Raw genomic sequence first — 21,290 nt, forward strand, 5'->3', positions numbered from 1 at the left:
AGTGAATTACACTTGAATTTACTGTGTGGATTGTGACCGCTCATGATAGATAATTGACACCTAAACACCACTGAAAGAGATTGGAAGCAATAAAAATCTAAATTATATGACACAAGTGCACTAATCTGATTCAATAGAATAGAAAATTGTTTACAAAGTACTGATTGCAATTTGAAGCTGAAAAAGTACTCATGCTAATAAATACATAGAAGTCCTATGAACTTAATATTTATCAGGAAAATACTGCCAGAGGTGCTCGATGAGGTCTGCTTTTAACTGGTGGTGTATTTCCTTGTCTCTGATCCTTTTATCTGCTTCAATGAATTCATCGAGGGTGCGATTACTCTCATGAGAAGGTTCCACATTTTGGCCACCATAATCGAACAGCTCAGTAGGGTCAACGATTCCCTCATCTTTGACAATCATATTGTGCATAATGACACAAGCTTTCATGATGTTGCCCAGTGTCTCCGTGTCCCATGAACGAGCCGGTCCTCGAACAATGGCGAACCTTGATTGCAGAACCCCAAAAGCTCTTTCGACATCTTTCCTCGCTGCTTCCTGTGCTTTGGCAAAATATTTGTTCTTGTTCCCCATAGGCTGAGAGATGGACTTACTAAAGTAGCCCATGATAGGTATATACCATCGGCTAGATAATAACCCATCATATAATCATGACCATTTATTGTATAATTCACCTCAGGAGCTCTGCCCTCAGCCAGCTTAGCAAATAAAGGAGACCGGTGAAGCACATTGATGTCATTATGAGACACAGGCATTCCAAAAAAGGCATGCCATATCCAAAGATCGTTGGAAGCAACAACCTCCAAAATAATAGTAGGCTCCTTCATATGACCCTTGTACTGACCCTGCCACTCTACATGACAATTCTTCCACACCCAATACATACAATCGATGGACCATAACATACCAGGAAAACCATTTTGCTCACCGAGTGCCAGTAAGCGTGTTGTGTCAGCCTCATTAGGATATCTCAGGTATTCTTCTTCAAATAAATCAACAACTACAGCAACGAACCTACGTAGGCTCTCAATTGCGGTACTTTCTCCAATGCGAACATACTCATCCGTAGCATCAGCAGGAACTCCATATGTTAGCATACGAAATGCTGCTGTGACTTTCTGAAAGCAACTTAATCCAAGAACATTGGTTGCACTCCTTTTTTGCACAAAGTAGTCATCGTATGATTCTACATCATTTATGCGTACGAAAAGGTCCTGACTCATCCTATACCTGGAATTAAAAAATAAAATAAATGTTAGAATAATTACTTAGCGTACTAGTGATCATATCACAAGTGAATGCGCACAAACCTCCGATGGAATAAATTTGGGCCATATGTCGGATCATCAGCCAAGTAATCTTGATACATCCTTTGATGCCTGCCTTCTCTATCTCGGTAAATAACTTTATGCCCTGGAACAGAACCACCATGTCTTCCTTTTTTATTTGAATATGTTTCAACAATTGCAGCTGCTGACATGATGAGACAATCATGTCTGACGAGGAATCTTCTAATTCTCTTTGCAACAGAGATTTCTCAGCAGCCATGATTCTAGCGACCTTGCGAGGCAGTCTGCAGGCTGTGACGGGTGTGGCCGGCTAGGAGATGGTCGCCGCCATACTCCTTCACCGTCCAGGCGCTTTTGCTGAACGCGGTGCCACCGCCTGAGTGAACAAACAGATACAGTTGCAGGTGAACGAATGATCGATCTCGCTCATGAATAGCAGTGGAACTCAAGGACCGATCGATCGACACAGAAGGCGACTCATCGATCGATCATGGTGTTGGGATTGTTTTGGAATAGAGCAATCCTCTGGCGCTCTGGGTGTAGGCAAAGGTGAACCGTACCGTGGATCGTGTTCTTGCCGTCGTTTCGGTGCAGGTGGTAGACTTTGCCGTCGAGGACGAAGCGTCCCCTCGATATCCGCTGTGCTACGCGGCCGGCGATCGGCCCGAAGTCCCTGTAGTTTCTCGTAAAGCAAAAAAAAAGCAGCAATATAATTTATGTGGGTCCCAAATTTGCTTTTTTAGATGCCATTTATTAGAAACTCTTGAAAATAACCTTCTTTTTTCCTTCCCAAATTTTTTTAGGAGTCGCCAAACTACAAGTTTTTAGGAGAAAAAAAGTAGGGAACTCTTGAAGATGCTCTAAGGTCTAAATCTAGAATCATTAGTCGTATCTCTACACTAAAAAAATACTGAAGGTATCGTCTGATCACCCCGCCTCCCGTCGTGGCATCACACCTGTTCAGTAAACCAAGTAACCAACCCACACCTAGCATGTAGAAACCCGACACGAACTCGTGCATAGGATGGACTGGCCCCGGAGGTGCATGCGAAATGGAGTACCATGACGCCTGCTACTTTGCATGTCTGCATACAAAGCAAGCAATCTAGACCACTCATAGCATCAACGCTCAACCGACATAAATAAAAAGATACGACATAAAAAGATATGTTCTACTAAAATAATGAAATCAAGTACCCTTTCAACCGGAACAAAAAAAATAAATAAAAAGATAAAAATGCACTGTACCCTTTGGCCCCTGGCAGAAACTTGCCTGAAACTGGCTGAAAAATACTGTTCTGGCTGAATTGTTGCGAGAGAAAAATACTATTCCGACTGAAAAAACAAGCCGAATAAGCCGGTTTCTGAGTAAGTCGAACGGGGCTTATGTTCAACAATTCAAAATATAATTTCTTAATAGTTTGAGCAGAAGAAGAACATGTTTTGTATGGGTACCAAACTGCAGCGGGTCATCAAAGAAGACTTAGAAGATTTTAAGTCTGAGATACGACATCCATTTCTTGCAACCGGCCTAAAACTTCTTACAGCTGAAGCGTGCAGTTGCTTGGACTCGAATTTGAATTATTATGGTATTACTTTTTCCTTAGCAACTTACAAAAAATATAAAACAGAATCGTCTGCGCGGCAAAATGCTTCGCCCCGCTCGCTCGCTTCCGCCAGTTAATCCAGCCTATGCAACATATGATTTTCCATCAGACTCTACAGGTGGACCGTGACACGCCAACTATGGAAACAAACCGATCCGATCCTCGAGCGCAGGAGCACATCCTGTAATATTGCCCTCATCGAAGATCACGTGTCAGACATCCGTGCACACCCTCATGGCGAAGTCCGCCACCAGTCTGCACCCTCCAATGGCTTCATATCTCGCAACACCACAGGACGTCGTGCCATCGGTCGCGCCCACCCTTGATGTCGGCCAACAATGGTACCTCGCCCAGAGCCACGCGGCCTATCCATGGCTCTGGTCCCTTGCTGAATGTTGGTAGCGCAAGACGGCAAAGGACGCGAGTGAGACAACGAAAGTCAGGGCGTAGAGCAGCAGCATTCGAGTCGACTCGACAGCATGACCATGCCGGTGCCATTGAAAGCCCTAGTTTGGTTTTGGATAATTGATGAAATCTTAGAACTAATCCTTGTAATAAGTGTGTAGACATGAAAGGATGGTCCTATGCCAAGTGGTGGAGCTAGATGATGGTCATGGTGTTGTTGAAGACCAAACTTGAAGATCATGTGCTCCAACTTGGAAAAGAAGAAAGAGAAAAACAAAAACCAAGGAGATTAAGGCAAAGGTATAAGATAGGTTTTTGTTTTGGTGATCAAGACACTATAGATAGTATGATCACATTTAGGATTGCATATGCATTTAGGGACATAGTGTGCTAACAATTAACCCTTGTAAAATGCTTGGAAAAATGTTAACATATAGGCACACAAGTTACACACTTTGTGGTTAGCAACTTGAAAGCAAGGGTGAAATGGTTGGGGACTTAGAAAAAGAAAAGGTGGCGCGGGGCAGTGACCGGACGCATCTGGTACTCAACCCTAGGTCTCGGTCAGTGGCGCTGCACTAATCGGACGCTGTGATCGGACGACGCTGGCGCGTCCGGTCAGTGGTTCCATAGGAGGCGGCGCTCGGCTTCACGATCGGACGCTGGACAGAAGTTGCGATTGGACCCGCAGGGGGTACGTCAGGTCATCGCTGACGTACGCTGGCGTCACTACTCTGCAAGAGGCTTGTACTGACCAGACTCTGGGGCGCGTCCGGTCCCTAGTGACCTGACGGTTCTGGTCCTTAAAAATCAACTCTAGAACCTTTCTGGAATCGATCTGACGTTGGAGGCACTTGGAGTCTAGTCACTTGAAGCGTTGCGTACGGTCATTCGTTGACTGTGGTGTTGAACGTTAAGTGACCATTGGCATCCGATGGCTGAGGTTTGAACGTGGACACGTGGCAGCCATCGGTGTGATCGGATGCCAGCGACTGGACGTTGGGGCTGAGTCTGGTCGGTGCGTCCGGTCAGCCCGAGTCAGGCCAACAGCTCTTTGAGTCTTGGGGCTCTATAAATAGGAAGGTACCGGCTTGGGGCTCACTTTCTTGACACTTTGACATTTCTAACATCCTTGTGAGTCTAAGCAAACACCTCCTACTCATCTCCATCATTGATTCATCATCATAGTGAGATTGGAAGTAAGTCCTAGTGCATTTGCTTAAGTGATTGCATCTAGTGGCACTTGGGAATCGTTGTGGCTATGGAGTTCTTGTTACTCTTAGTGGTTGCCGCCACCTAGATGGTTTGGAGCAGTGGAGGAGCTTCGGCACGTGTTGGTGATTGTTCGTGGCCGGCTCCGGTGATTGTGTGGGGTCTTGTACCTTCCTCGATGGAGAGCTGAAAGGTAACTCTAGTGGATTGCTCATGTCATTAAATTACCTTACTTGTGGGTAGGTTCTTGTGGTGTCCATTTGTTGGACGAGGTCCGTGCAACACCTCTTAGCCGCTGAACCACCAAGTGACACAACGGGGACTAGTGTGCCGACAAGCACATGAACCTCAGGAGAAAAATTGTGTCATTCTTGTGATTGGATTTCTCCCGATGATTGGTTGTCTTCATATTATGATTGGTTCATTCCTCGGCACGGCGCTATAATCACCTTACTCACTACTTTACATTCCTTGCAAACTAGTTGTCAAGCTCTTTAGTGTAGGTAGTCTTTGAGAGCTTGTTAGTTTGGTTAGTGTGGCTCTTTAGTTAGTCTTTGAGAGCACACTAGCTTAGTAAGTAGTGACCTAGCTTGTTTTGTGCCTAGTGATCATAGCAACTAGAATTGTTGAGATATGTGGCTTGCAACCCTTATAGAGCTAGAGCAAAATTATATTAAACCATTTGTTGTACTAATCAATTGCTCTAGTGCTTTGTAGAGTTTTTAAATAGGCTATTTACCCCTCTAGTGATATTAGGACCTTTCAGCCATGCTACTGCTGCTTCGTCTCAGCCCTGGCTGCTGTCATTACCGACGCGCCAGAACTTAGAGTTGGCTTGGTTCTCGCCATGGAACTCAGACGAAGATGTCCAGAAAGGCCATCGTGATGACGCCCCACGGTCAAGGCCCCGCCACGAAGGAGAAAAAGGAGAAAAAGAAAAGGTCTGAATGGATTTGAAAATAGTTTGGGGTTCCCAATACAAAATTGTTTACTAGCTTTTTAATATTTTTCGAAATGATCAAATCAACTTAAAATTGTAAAATGCATAATAATAAATCACATAAGTATTAGAAAAATAAAACGGGCTTTATATTTTCTATAAACTAGATCTGCGTGACACACGTGACAAAGAATATGAAACATGCTTTATATTTTCTATGTAATTATATTTGTAGTTTTCTCAATATGTTCATCGAATCTGCAAGCCACGTGCATCGCTTTATACATACATAAAAATTTGTGACCCCATGCAACGCATGGCTTGTAACTCCAAATTTTCTTTTTTTATTGCCATCAAGTGTTGAGTCCTATCATGAAATCGAGGAAACTAACCATTTTTGTTCACTAAATCTCATATTTGGAAGCATTCCTATGTACGACTTTATTTTATTTTGTGGTCGACAGGGATAGGGTGGGCTTCCTCTCCCACGCCGGCACGACCAAACACCACAGGACGCGGCGCGAAGAGGCCCATAGGGCACGGCGACGCGCGCGAGGCCTACAAGGGCACCAAGCGGTGTGAGTCTGGCATGGCAATTTCGCTCCGGCTAGTTTAGTTGCAAGTATAATGAGCCTCTCTACTTTAGTTGCAAGTGTAATGAGTCTTTGGATTTGGATAATGATAAAGAGCGGGTGTTCATTCAGTCCAAACAGACACGTCGCACATGGAACGACTCGACCGCCCTCATCCGCTCCCGCAACGCTCTCCCTCATCCTCATCCCTACTCAGCCGCTCACTCCCTCATCCCTACACCGGCTCCCGCGCCTGCGCGCAAGCTCACTGCCACCCCCGCCCACCCGTGCTCCCTCCCTCCATCCCTCCCCCCTTCGCGAGTTCCATGTGACCCCATGCTCACCAACGACCCAGCTCCCATGCCCCTCACCGAAGACGAGGACGACGGCGACGGCTCCGACGAGGTAGGTCAGTCCTTCTCTCTCTTGCTCCTCCTCTAGATCTGACCCCTAGTCCTCCACCTCCTCCTCCTCCTCCCCTGGATCTGTGGGACGCGGCGGTGGCTAGGGTTCTGGCGAGCTCTGGGGTCCTTCCCTCCCCCCTCCGGCGAGCCCGGAGGTGATGGGCCAGGGCTAGAGCAGCCTGCACCTCGAACCCATCTCCTTGTTGTTCGTACACCCTTTATTGTTTTCTCCGTGGTGTAATGGTTTTTTTATGTTGCAACATATGATTTTTGAATGTTGCAATGGGATTTTTTGGTTGTTGCAATAGATGTTTTTCGAATGGTCCCATTTTCCATGTTTCATGGTTGATGTTGCGATGTTGCAGTACATATTTTTCGATGTTGCAGCACATAATTTTTTATGTTGCAATACATAATTTTCGATGTTGCAGCACATAATTTTTTGATGTTGCAGTACATATTTTCCGATGTTGCATTACATGTTTTTTCGATGTAGTACATGTTGCAATGTTGTAGCACATAATTTTCGATGTTGCAGTATTGTCAGGTTCATAAACCCGGGGTCCCCAATGGACCCGCTTCACAGCAAAAGCTTGACCCAGCAGACGGCGTAGCCTGCCATACCCTGCACACCTATAGGATAGTGCCACCAGGCTATGCTAGACGGATACTATGCAACCTTCCAGGCAAGTCAGAACTCAAATAGTATTATGGGCGCTGACATTTGCCTTATAGTATTGTAGGCACCGACATTTACCATTACAGGCGAACACGATAAAACCTACCAGACGCATCTAGGCATGAACAGTATTGTGGGCGCCAACAAACGTCTCATACCCGTTGGCGTGAGCAGCAAGACTAGGTGGCACACGTACACACTCTCTTTTTCTCTCTAACTTGTAAGGCCATCCCTTCACCTATAAAAGGGGATACGCTCTCTCCCAATAGGGACGGTCATTTAGACTCTCTCTGGCTGGCTTTAGACAATCTGAGCATTCGAATAGCTCTGTAGCTCTAGAACTCTAAAGCTACACGGAGCATATGCTCTAATACTTAGCGCACGTTAGAGCTCTCATCACTCTTGGCCCATCGGTTCAGAGTCCGACCGAACCTTTAACACCCCCCTTCTTATTCCCACTCGTTTGTAACCCCACACCAAACTTTGAGCACCTAGGCTTAGGAATAAAGTCATCGAGTGACCAAAACTAGACATAGGGCACGTTGCCTGAACCAGTATAAATCATGTGTCATTGAGTGCTAGGCCACATCTGATCACAACGCATGGCAAAACTACAAATATTTACTTGTTGGTCACTTTTCGCACCGACAGTTGGTGCCGTCCATGGGGAGGACGTCGTGCATTCACGCTTTTGGTTATCGGATGGCCCATCTTTCCACCATCTTTGACATGGCAGGCTCAAGCGATATGATTCGCTTTGGCTCACTGGAGTCTCCCATGCTCCCACCTATTGGGATGTGGGTTCCTCCCGTCTTTGAGCCACTCTAGACCTTCCTCTCTAGAAGTCTAGACTTCGTCGCTGACTAGCACGGCATACTCCGCCTCCGCGAGGAGGCACCTATCCTGGCGCCCACTAGAGGAGGAACGCCCTCCGTCGGCCCTGGGCCACTCGACAACCTCAACATCGAGACACCTACACTTTGCTTTGAGCCTATGCTGGGCTCAAACTCCACATTGAGTAACATACATATTGTTCTTTATTCACTATTTAACACCTTCTGCCAACTCTCTAGAGGGACCCCATTGTCCCCACCATGACTATCGTACAACTGGTTCCCCTATGACTTCACGTCCCCTGCGGACGCATACACATGGGGGCTCTGAAGGATGCTGACGCTGCCCCCTCTTACATCTGAATTCATGGGGATGGCAGGCTATGCTCCTACCTCCTTTCATGACCTCATGGATGACGAGGTCGAAAGCGACGGCTCCAGCATCGGCGACGTCGCGGCACCTGACCACCCTCTATCCTAGGAGTGCGCTATGGTAGACGCTCCAAGATAGCTATCGGTGGTAGCAGAGTCTCTACAGACTCACACCCCTCCGTACCCTCATGCGGAGGCCCTTGTGTGTGCACAGGAGCACGGCGAGGAGTTACGACAAAGGCGTAACTCGGCGAGCAGTGCCCGAGGTCACACCCATCAGGTCTAGCACAACATCCTAGATGGGGGGAATGACCCCCCAGTTCGCTCGAGCTGGCCAGAACATCGCTGATGCGACAATGCTTCTGTGCGACCTCCCCGAGCCGGCCGACCCCCAAGAGCAAGCAATCCACCGAAACCTCCAGGCGCTGGTGAAGACCACCGCCGTTCAATAGGCGGAGAGCTCTACGTCGCGACATCAGCTCGCGGCCTCTTGCCCCATGGGGTGACAGAGGCCGCACCAGTCGAATCACTCTATCCACTCACCACTACAATTGCCGGGAGTGGGACAGGATGCTGCGGCTGCACCACAGCCCAATCCGGTGCCCTCTCCACACCGACCACCTATGCGTGAACATCTCAGGCCAAACTATGATGCTCGTAGTGTCATCAACAATCGACGCCATGCCCAGCATGATGATGACATCTATCGAGTGGCGGCGAGAGCAGGCGGCGCGGATCTCAGCATGATTATCGGGGAGTGTGGGGACACCCACCCCAGGCATGGAGGCCGACCAAACAACCAGAACCCAGCCCGAATGGCCCAGGGCAGCAGGCCTTTGGTCGTCACATCCAGAGAGCGTTGTTCCCACTGCGCTTCCGACCACCCACCAACATCACCAGATATACCGGGGAGACCAACCCTGGTATATGGCTCGAAGACTTTTGGCTCGCCTACCAAGCCAGAGGAGTGGATGATGATCACTTCATCATCCAGTACCTCCCCATCTACGTGGGGGAGTATGTTTGAGCATGGCTCGAATTCATCCCGCCCAACAACATCCGCGACTGGGCAGATCTCAAGAGGGTCTTCATCAGAAATTTCCACGGGATATATGTCTGTCCTAGGAATTCCTAGGACCTCAAGAGTTACCAGCAGAAGCCCAACGAGTCCCTATAGGATTACATCTGCATATTCTCAAAGTGGTGCAACTCCCTTCCTGATGTCGTTGATGCTAACGTTATCAGCGTGTTCCTCTCTGGGACAACCTGTGAGTCCTTGATCCACAAGCTCAGCTGTCTGAAGCCTTGTACCACCCGTGACCTGCTCGACGTCGCCACGAACCACGCCTTCGGCGAGGAGGCAGTCAGAGCAGTCTTTAGCGGTGGCTAGGATAAGGGCAAGGCCAAGCGTGAGGACCTAGGCAAAGGCCCCTCTACACAAAGGGGCAAGAAGAACAATAAGGATCGGCACCAACCGGCCAACCCAGCTTTGGTCGTCGCGGCCAATCGTGTGGGCATGTAGCCCCAGCAGGGCTAGCCCAACCACTTCGACAAGCTCATGGAGAGTCCATGCACCAACCACTCCTACCCCATCAAGCACCTCTACAAAAGACTATGAGCTCCTCAAGCGCTTTTTGTGGCACGCTGGCAAGCCGAAGGAAGGGAAAGGCAAGGAGGAGGATGCCAAGAAAGGAGGCGCAGCGGGCAAGGATGATGATGGCTACCCCAACCGAGCTCACTATGGGTAGCACCTTTTCGCATGCCTACACGTGCGACCGCGAGCATTACGAGCTCACCACTGCCGTCATCAACTCCACCGAGCTCCTAGAGCCTACGAATTCATCGACTCCAGTAGTCCCAGATTACAATGAGCCGACCTTATCGAGTGCCTTCTACCGACCATGGAAACCAAGGTGGTGGGGATTGACCCCGCCAACCCGACCAAGACGGTGCGGGTCGGGACCAAGCTCCTGACCAAATAGGAAAGAGAGCTCACCGGCTTTCTACGTGCCAACTGTGATGTCTTCATGTGGAAACCTTCTGACATGCCAAGCATACCAAGGGAGGTCACTAAGCACGCATTATGCCCTGTCCTAGGCTCAAAGCCCACTAAGCAATGCCTACATCGCTTTGATGATGAGAGGCGCAGGGCCATAGGCGAGGAGATCACCAAACTCCTAGCAGCTGGATTCATCAAAGAGGTATACCACTTTGACTGGTTAGCCAATCCTGTTCTTATTAAAAAGAAGAACGGGAAATGAAGAATGTGTGTTGATTATACTGGCCTCAACAAGGCATGTCTGAAGGACCATTTTCCTTTGCCACGCATAGACCAGATAGTCGACTCCACCTTAGGATTTGAAATCCTCTCCTTTTTGGATGCCTATTCAGGCTACCACCAGATCATGATGAAAGAGTCTGACCAGGTCGCGACTTTGTTCATCACCCCGTATGGTTCGTACTGCTATGTAACCAAGCCTTTCAGTCTGAAGAATGTTGGTGCCACCTATCAATGGTGCATACAGTGATGCTTCACCGACCAAATCGACCCGCCCGACCAGCCTAACCAAGTGGAGTGACCAAAACCAACAATCATCATCTATGTAGATGACATAGTGGTCAAAATGGCCCAATCTAGCGACCTGATCACAAACTTGGCCGCAACATTTACGAACCTTCAAAGGTTCAGCGTCAAATTGAATCCCAAAAAATGTGTTTTCGAGGTTCCAAAGGGGAAGCTGCTCAGATACATCATGTCTGAGCGGGGCATCGAAGCCAACCCTGATAAAATCATGGCCATCTCCAACATGGGCCCTATACGCAACATCAAGGGCGAACAGAGGCTCACCGGCTGTTTGGCCACCCTGAGCCAATTCATCTCCCAACTAGGCGAGCGGGGGATGCCTCTCTACAAACTTCTCAAGAGGACAGACACATTCATCCGGACAGAGGAGGCACAACAGGCTTTGGAAAGCCTCAAAGCATTACTGACGTCGGCCCCAATCCTTGTCGCTTCTGAACAGGGAGAACCCCTCCTCCTCTACATCACGGCAAACAACCACATGGTGAGCGCCACCCTAGTCATCGAAAGGGAGGAGCCGAGACACCCCCTAAAGGTTCAACGGTCGGTGTACTTCATTGGTGAGGTGCTTACTGATGCAAAGGTTCAGTATCCCTAGGTTCAGATGCTTCTATACGCCGTACTAATGGCGACCTAGAAGCTCCTGCACTACTTCACTAACCATGAAGTCATGGTCGTCACTTCATACCTGCTGGGAGACATCATCCGTAACTGCGACACCGTGGGATGGATCTCCAAGTGGGCACTCAAGCTCATGGGTCACGACATCAGGTATATCCCCCGCACTGCTATTAAGTCTCCGGCTCTCGCTGACTTTATAGCTAGATGGATGGAGGTCTAGGTCCCAACCCTAGATGTCACCCACGAGTACTAGACGATGTACTTCGATGGGTCGGTGATGGCACCCGACTCGGGGGCTAGAGTGGTTCTGATCTGCTTGAATGGGAGCAGGCTCCGCTACGCGATTCGTCTTCATTTTTCAGCCTCAAACAACGCCGTGGAGTACGAGGCCCTCATCAACGGACTCCACATCACCATCGAGCTTGGTGCCACATGGCTGTACATCCGTGGTGACTCAGAGTTGGTCATCGACCAAGTCATAAAGGAGTTCTCTTGCAAGAGTCCTCTCATGGCAGCATACTGCTAGGAGGTGTGCAAGCTCAAGGACAATTTCCAAAGGATTGAACTACATCATGTCCCCCAAAAGGACAATGATGCTGACCACTTCCTCGCAAAATTGGCCGCCAGGTGGGTTCCATCTCCAGATGGGGTCTTCATCAATGACCTCCATAGCCGTCTACCCGCATTCTGGAGGATCCGATCTAGACACACTCTGACACCAATTTGGCGCTCAGGGGCTCCAACCTTTCGACGTGTCTTGACCCCAACCAACTGCTTGGGGGCTCCGACCTTAGAACCTACATGATGACATCACTCACCGATGTCGCCATGGTGGCTCTCGATCAGGCTGACTAGAGAGCACCACTACTCGCCTACATCCTCGAGGAGGTTCTCCCACCGGAAAGGACTGAAGCGCGATGAATTGCTCAACACGTCAAGACATTTGTTGCCCTTGGTGATGAACTTTACAAGCGAAGTCCATCGGGAGTACTCATGAAGTTCATCCCGACCGACTAGGGGAAATGGCTCCTCCTCGACGTCCATGCCAGAATCTAGGGACATCACGTAGCCCCGAGGTCGCTGGTCAGAAAAGCCTTTCGCCAAGGTTTTTACTAGCCCACTGCGCTATGAGATGTAGAGGAGGTGGTCTACAAGTGTGAAGGATGCCAGTTCTACGCTCGACAAACTTATTTGTCGGTGCAGGAGCTTCAAACCATCCCTATCACCTAGTCATTCATGGTCTAGGGCCTCGACATGGTTGGACCCCTCAAAAAGGCCTCGAGCAGCTTCACTCACCTGCTCGTAGCGATGGACAAATTCACTAAGTGGATAGAGGGGAAGCCCATCACCAACATCTACTCGGAAGAGGCGGTCAAGTTCTTCCTCAACATCATCTATCGGTTTGGTGTTCCTAACTGTATCATCACCAACCACAGAACAAACTTCATCAGAAAGAAGTTCCTGGACTTCTGTGATGGATACGGTATAAGGATCGATTGGGCCTTAGTCAGACATCCCCTACTAATAGTCAAGTCGAGTGGGCTAACGGCAAGGTCCTCCAAGGACTCAAGCCCCACATCTTCGACCGACTTAATAAGTATGTCGGGTGATGGGTTGCAGAGATCCTAGCGATCCTCTAGGGCCTGAGAACGACCCCGAACCAATCCATGGGGTTCACACCTTTCTTCCTGACCTATGGGGCTAAAGCAGTGTTGCCTTTCGACCTCAACCACGGTGCCCCAAGAGTGAAGGCCTTCGACCGAGATTGAGCCGCAAACACTCAGCAGGACATGGATGACCTACTTGAGGAGGCTCGTGAGACGACCGTCATCTGCTCCGCTTGCTACCAGCAAACTCTCCATAGGTACCATGAAAGAAAAATCTAGGGGAGGATCCTTGAGGTCAGTGATCTCATGCTCTAGAGAACCCAGTCGACCAAGGAGAAACATAAAATCTCTCCACCATGGAAAGGACCCTACATGGTGACCAAGGTGATCTGGCCGGGCTCCTACCGGCTGAAGGACGACAACGGCAACATTCTCACCAACACATGGAACATCAAACAATTACTTCATTTCTTTCCCTAAAGCTCGGTCTTACCATTTTCTTTCCATTCAACATTTGCTCCTATAGCACCCTAGTCTGAGCACTCTCGACCTGGATCGCTCGATGGCTCCATAGGGGTGCAATACCACCCTCCTTTTTTACTATCATATAGTAGTACTTTTCTCCCAAACAAAAGGGCATCGCCCGAGCAAAAAGGTATTTTGTTCCTTTGATTACCATACATAACTTGTGTTTTAAACTCCCGACCGATCACACCCCGCCACGACCTATGGTTACAAGCAGCTGAGCCTCGTGGGCCACGCCTGTGTTCTTAAGGTTGCAACCTATGGGTCAACGGGCAGGTGCAAAAAAGAAAGGATAAAAAACAAAGCTACGTTAGGGTAAAAACAAGGGCAGATGGGACAAGATTCTCCTCTTGAGTCATTTCATCACAAAAACAAGCTCAAAATAGTCACAAGTGTAAAAATGCTCACACAGGGGCTTCCCCATGAACTCGTTCTTTACATCTATTGGCTGTTTCTACTCTAAAACTCTATTATGAGCGACGAAACCCATTCCTTGTCATGGCTCGCTCCGGTGGCTATCTTCTTCGCATTACCACCTCCCTTCTTCGATGCCATCCCTTAGATTTGGATTGGAACTGGCCTTTTCTCGCAAGCTCTTTAGCCCTAGCGGTGGAGCGCGTGTGAATGCGAATTAGGGAGCGTGAGGCTAAGGAGGAAGACGAAGTGACAGAGTGGCAAAGGTGGGAGCGCGGAGTGTGGTGACATAGTTATAAAGAAACCGTACCCACTTTTTGCATTCAAGGGTTTTTGGAAACTGCACCATATTGATTTGCGCCCTTCTGAATTCCCCAAAGCGGCATGTTGGGCTATTATCTGGGCTTCCACGCAACAATGGCCCATATCGCCCATTTTTCGACGCAACTTGGTACTGCACTCCGAATATTCGCCTACTTCTCCACAATGTCATCAAGGCTCAGTAATTTCTACTGTACAGCCATTACTCTAGTTTTTTCTCCATGATTATGTAATCGGCACTTCTTGATTTATCCGAGATTTCCACTTATGGCTCAGGGACTATGTCATCATTATGATTCGCTCTCTCACCATACTAGGGACTCTTTTCTGGTTACTATTGTTTCTATCCCTAGCACCATGTGACTACGTCACCTACTGTCAGGCTCGGGGACTAAGTGGGCACACTTCACCTTGCGGTGAATGTGCCCTTTTCATTTTAGGGCTCAACCCATGGACTGGTTGCCTTCTCGGCTGGTCTTCTGCCTTTCTTCTACTTTCTAGACGCTAGCACCATGTGACAACGTCACCTACTATCACGCTCAGGGACTAAGTGGGCACACTTCACCTTGCGGTGAGTGTGTTTTCTTTAATCTGGAAGACTCCGCGCCTCCTAAAGTTGAAGAAGATTATCTCATTTTCTCGTGGTCGGACTCTAAGTGGGCACACTTGGTCCACTGCAAGGAAATTTTCGATTTTGAACTTGAGCAACTTACATCCTTCTAGCATGCCTTACTTGGGATACTCTGCTCAGCGATGGTTCACAACTGCTCGACGACTCATTAGGGTAGTCGGACTATGAGTCTGACTGCTCAGCTTTGTTCACACCTGTTCGAACAAGCTCAAGACGGCGTTGCACAGCGGATACAAGGCACTCGGGGACTAGCTGTGGGGGGGTATGACCCCAGATACCCACGACAGACTACATTGGCTACGCCTCTAGGGGCGATCCAGCCCACAAGATGAAGACTTATGGTGCACGGTACTGCTCGGCGTGTACCGCAAGACATCAAGGGCGATACCCTAAAGATGCTACGAGATCTATTAGGATATGTTCGATCCCATGATTCCTGTAATCTATTATTACTATCTGGTTATCTCCTAGATCTAACCGACGTGTAACCCTACCCCCTAGCTATATAAGGCAGGTAGGGGACCCCCTCAAAACACACGTAATATCATACGATAGCCAATACAAACCAACAGACCATAGGAGAAGGGTATTACATCATGTTGATGGCTCGAACCTATCTACTCTTATGTCTCTGTTGCATTCTTATTCTTGATTACGTGCACCTCTACCGATCAATCTACCTTCATGGGATACTCCTTAGAGGAGTGTCGATGATATTCTATCGATAGTTGGTGCGCCAGGTAGGGGTTGTAGACTCCACCACCGGATAGACAAGGTTGTAGACTCCACCGTTGGCTGCGAACTACTCCCCTTCCTTGACTGTTACTCCGGCTATCACCAAATATCCCTCAAAGAAGATGACTAGATTAAAACATCATTCATCACACCTTTCGGTGTGTATTGCTATACCATCATGTCCTTTAGACTCAAAAACACCAGGATGACCTACCAAAGGGCCATCCAGATGTGCTTTAACCAATAGATAGGCCACAACATCAAAGCTTAAATCGATGATGTGGTAATCAAATCCAAAACCATCGATAGACTCCTCACTGACCTCGAAGAAATGTTCGCCAACCTAAAAAGATATAGATGGAAGTTGAACCCTTCAAAGTGCATCTTTGGAGTTCCATCTGGCATACTCCTAGGCTACATCGTCAGCGCCCATGGTATCAAACCCAACCCCAACAAGGTCTCCGCCATTACCAATATGAAACGACCAACCTACATAAAGGATATACAGAAGCTCATAGGGTGCATGGCTGCTCTCAGCCGCTTTATATCATGCCACGGTGAAAAGGGACTACCATTCTTCAAACTACTCAAGGCCTCTGAGCGCTTCTCCTGCTCGAAGGAGGCCAATACCGCCTTCAAACAGCTTAAGTTGTTTTTAACGAAGCCTACGATCATGATGGTGCCTCGACCAGACGAAACCCTATTGATCTACATTGCCGCCACTTCTCACATTGTTAGCATAGTACAACATTTGTTCTACTTCATCAGTGAGGTTCTTAATGCATCCAAAACTCGTTACCCTCAGGTTCAGAAGCTGTTATACACCATTCTGGTCACGTCACGCAAGCTCCGCCATTACTTCGAGTACTATAAGATCACCATGGTCACTGGGTTCCCTCTAGGGGACATCCTCTGTAACAAAGAGGCCAATGGCCACACCATCAAATGGGTAGTCAAGCTTGGCACTTATTCCATAGAATTTAGAAGCAGGCCCACCATTCAATCATGAGAGAATTCCTTATTTGACACCAGACAAATGAATCGTTCCTTTCTTGACCCTCAAAAAATTTATGTTCCCTATTTGACACCGAGTTCAACTTTTGTTCCTTATACGACACTCTGTTGGGTTTGACATCCATGAACCGTTAACTGCCACGTGAAAAGATGATTTTGCCCCTATGGGCCCCACCACCCTTCTCCCTCCTCTCTTCCCTTTCTAGTGGAGGAGGTAATGGATGGTAGTGCCGCTCGCTGGTGGAGGATGCAGGGAGTGGCGGCGCTGCTCACTGATGGAGGAGGTAGGGGAGGGTGGCATGGCTTGTTGGTGGATGAGGCAGGGGAGGGCGGCGCTGCTCGCTGGCGGAGGAGCTCGGGCTAAGGTCGACGGAGGTCATGGCGGGGAGGAGCTCAGGCGGAGGTCAGCGCCGGCCATGGAGGGGAGGAGCTCAGGCGAAGGTCAGCACCGGCCATGGCGCAGTTCAGGATGGGCTCTCGCGGCGTGGGATGAGGGCGCGGCCGGAGCTCTCGTGGCTGGTGCAGCCATGGCTCCCTCCCGCAAGGAGCTCACGCGGGGAGCTCTCGCGCGCCGGTGGCAGGCGCGGGGCTGGCCGGGGGCAGCGCGCCAGCTCCACCAGATCACGGTGTGGCGCGGTGGCCCGAGCTCCCATGCTACCATGGCAGGATGGAGCGCGACGCCAGGAGGGAGGGAGGGCGCGACCTCGGGGAGGACAGCGCGCAGTCGTCGCAAGCTCGGTGCGACGCGCCGGGGCGAGCACGTCGGGGGCCGTCACGGCTATGGCCGGGGAGAACTCGTTGAGGGCCGTCATGGCCATGGCCGGGACGAGCTCGTCGAGGGCGGGGCACGTGGCCGATAACGGTTCACGGATGTTAAACCCAACGGAGTGTCGTATAAGGAACAAAAGTTGTACTCGGTGTCAAATAGGGAACGGAAATTTTTCGAGGGCCAAGAAAGGAACGGGTCATTTGTCTGGTGTCAAATATGGAATTCTCTCTTCAATCATAGGCGATGGCTGACTTCATCGCTGAGTGGAGGGAGATCCAAGAGCCCATCCCCGTTGCTTGCCTCGAGCACTGGGTGATGTATTTTGACGGTGCCCTCAACATGAACAGTGCTGGTGCTAGCATTTTATTCATTACTCCAACTAAGGACAAACTCCGTTACGTCCTCTGAATTCATTTTCTAGCTTCCAACAACGCCACAGAATATGAAGCATGTCTCCATGGACTTCATATAGCCGTCGAGCTCGGCGTCAAATGCCTCATGGTATACGGAGACTCCATGCTGGTCATCAACCAAGTCAACAAAGATTGGTCCTATTCTTGTGAGAAGATGGACGCATATTATGTCGAGATCAGGAAACTCAAAGGAAAGTTCTACGGTATCAAGTACCACCATGTGGTATGAGATCAAAATCAGCTCACCGACCACCTATCTAAGATAGGCTCTTCTCGTGCCATGGTTCCACCTGGTGTCTTCATTCAAGACCTCTTTACGCTGTCTATTAAGGAAGAGAAGAAAGTTCAAGAAATCCCCCCCCCGGGGCAGCTGGTACTTGCAGTACCTTCGTCGGCCATAGATTGGAGGGAATAGTTCGTCAAGTACCTCACCAGTGCCGACGTACCCACCGATAAGACCAAAACTAAACGCCTTATCCATCGTAGCAAGCATTACATGCAGGTGGATGGGAAGTTGATGAGGAAAAGCGCCAAGGAAGGGATATTGCAGAAATACATCACCCAAGAAGAGGGAGTGAAACTACTTCTTGAGATTGACTTTGGCTCTTGTGGCAATCACGTGGCCTCCAGAAACCTAGTTGGCAAAGCTTTCCGAGCTAGTTTTTACTAGCCCACGGCCTTCTCTGATGCAGAAGACCTCATCCAATGATGTGAAGGATGTTAGTTTTTTGCTAAGCAAATACACGTGTTAGTTTTTCGCCAAGCAAATACACATGCTGGCGCAGGAATTGCAAACCATCCCAGCTTCTTGGCCTTTTGTATGCTGGGGACTGGACATGATTGGGCCTTTCAAGTCCACGCCAGGTGGTTTTTGGTACATCTACGTCGCCATTGACAAGTTCTCCAAGTGGATTGAGTACAAGCCGCTTGTTTTGGCCACTGCAAAGAAGGCAGTCGAGCTCTTCGAAGACATCATCCATAGATTCGGTCTCCTGAATAGCATTATCACCGACCTCGGGACTACATTCATTGGTCACCATTTTTGGAACTTCTACAAAGACTGATGCATCTCCATCAAATACGTTTCTGTTGCCCATCCTAAAGCCAACGGCCAGGTCGAATGGGCAAATGGCATGATCCTCGATGCCCTCAAAAAGAGAATATACCAGAAAGAGGAAAAGCATCTGGGTAGATGGCTCAAAGAGCTCCTAGCTATGGTCTAGGGACTACATACTCAAGCTAGTCACAACACCGGTGTGTCTCCATATTTTTTTATCTATGGCTCAGAGGCCATACTTCCCATGAACATTGCCTTCTGAGCACCTAAGGTGGAACATTATAATGAAGAGCAAGCCATAGCTGTTCAGACAGAGGATGTCAATAGGGCTAAAGAAGAACGCCTGATCACTTGCATCCACACAGCCAAATACTTAGAAGGCCTACGAAGATACTACTATCGCAATATCAAAGGTCGTTCATTTGCGGTCAGCGACCTCATTCTCCGTAGAAAGCAGAAAACCGAAGGGATGCACAAGCTCTCCTCCCCCTGGGAAGGGCCTTACATGGTCAAGGAGGTTACTCGACCAAGGTCTTACCGGCTATGTGACATGGAGGGAGTCAATATCCCCAATTCATGTCACATCGAGTAACCTATACGTTTCTATCCTTGAAACGCTCTAGATATGTACTCTTCACTCCATAATGAATAAAGTTTTCATCACCATAATTTGTCTCCATTATTTATCTGCTCTAGTTTAATCTCCATTTACGATCACCAGCTCCAAGCTATTCCTTAACAAACTCCGACAATTATATGTGATCTCCATAAATGCTCTGCCCCATTTCTCCATACTAAAATATCTTTAAGATATTTCACCAGCCATCGAGCAGCACACGTTCTGCTCTATGTTCTTTGGAGAAAACCCTGTCTCCGATCTCTCCCTACACGTGCTATGAGCTCTAGCGCTCTACGTTATGGGTGGTCGATTGTGGTTCCTCGGTCACATCTGTTCCTCCTACACGTGCACGGGCTCCAGTGCTCGATGTTATGGAATACGGGCTAGCCAAGGCCAAGAGCATAGTAACAAACTAACTGCCCGGACGTTACTTATACCACGTATAAACATGTTAGGGTTAACAATACCTCTCTTTTTCACCACAAGTGCTAGCAAGCTGCATAAACACGCATACAACATTTATACAAATATACAAATGTTTGCTTATGCCCTCGCGCATCTAACTCTCCTCTCCAGTTCTCCCATATAGGTTCCTCTCCACTTAGGCTATTAGGCATGGCCATCACTATCTACCTCGCCGAATATATCGACATCACCGGCTAGCTTCTTTGCCGCATCCTCCACCTCATCCTTCAGCTGCTCCTGCTTTGTCACACCCGTTCCCCTAGCGAATCCAGCCCCTATCGCTTGAAGATTGATGGTAGGGTAATGAGACCGGACCACCGCTAGGGCATGCATCATGATGAAGACAGCGGCGTCTCAGTTGAAGCCTTTAAAGTTCTCCCATGCCGCCTTGCACCTATCAATTATGGCGTCCGGATGGGGTGGCCTATCGTTGAGCTGAGGAGCTACCTCCATGTCGATACAGTTGAGCACTGGCCTACCTCCGGCCACCATGGCATCAAGTTTTCCCCTCTGGGTTCTGGCCTCCAACTCCAGCATGTCGAACTGCACCTTAGTTCTTCGATGGTATTCTACAGACACCAAAGGGATTTGTAAAATGAAGAAATCATTTCAGCAACAACTCCGACCATGAACTACTCACCTTCCAGATCCTCAGCCAATTTCTCCGCTCACCCAGACGCCTTCTCCTTCTCCTCTTGGAGTTGATTGATGACTTCTCACAACCGGCTAAGCTCCGCATATTGCTCTACAAACACAATGGTCGTCAGCAACATCAGGACTGTTCAGCAATGCAGAGCAAATTCATTGATCCGCAGTACCTTTCTTCTGCTCGGAGATGACTTTCAGCTGCTTGGAGGTATGCCCCAACTACTTGGAGATGCTGTTTAGCTACTCGGAGATGGTCTTCCACCGCTCGGACAAGATGCCCTTTTGGTACTCTAGGTTCTTCGCATTTGATTCAGTATGATCCCTTTCGCGTTGGGCCCTCTAGACATTCTTCTCCATCAACTTCACTGCCTCCTTCAGCTTCTCATTCTCCTCAGCGAGGGGCTCCATCCTCTTGATCAACTGCTGCCATTGTACAACAGTTCGTGCTATGCCCTGCAAAGCACCAAGATTATAAAGGACCATATTTTCCAATGCCAAAGACGACACTGCTGACGCAATACTAACCTCAATTT

The 21,290-nt window shown here is 48.8% G+C and overlaps 1 protein-coding gene across 1 annotated transcript; it reads right to left on the bottom strand.

Annotated features, from left to right (window-relative positions):
• Window positions 1-222: 222 nt before the first annotated feature.
• LOC136548669 (uncharacterized) lies at window positions 223-597 on the bottom strand. Its single transcript, XM_066540109.1, has one exon. The coding sequence runs from the start codon at window positions 595-597 to the stop codon at window positions 223-225; it is 375 nt and encodes a 124-aa protein (XP_066396206.1).
• Window positions 598-21,290: the final 20,693 nt, after the last annotated feature.

This window comes from Miscanthus floridulus, chromosome 4 (genome assembly GCF_019320115.1).
Source record: "Miscanthus floridulus cultivar M001 chromosome 4, ASM1932011v1, whole genome shotgun sequence".
Lineage (NCBI taxonomy): Eukaryota > Viridiplantae > Streptophyta > Magnoliopsida > Poales > Poaceae > Miscanthus > Miscanthus floridulus.

What these genes read in the sequence shown, in the direction of transcription:
- LOC136548669 (XM_066540109.1), bottom strand. Translation starts at nt 597, where the DNA reads ATGGGGAACAAGAACAAATATTTTGCCAAAGCACAGGAAGCAGCGAGG.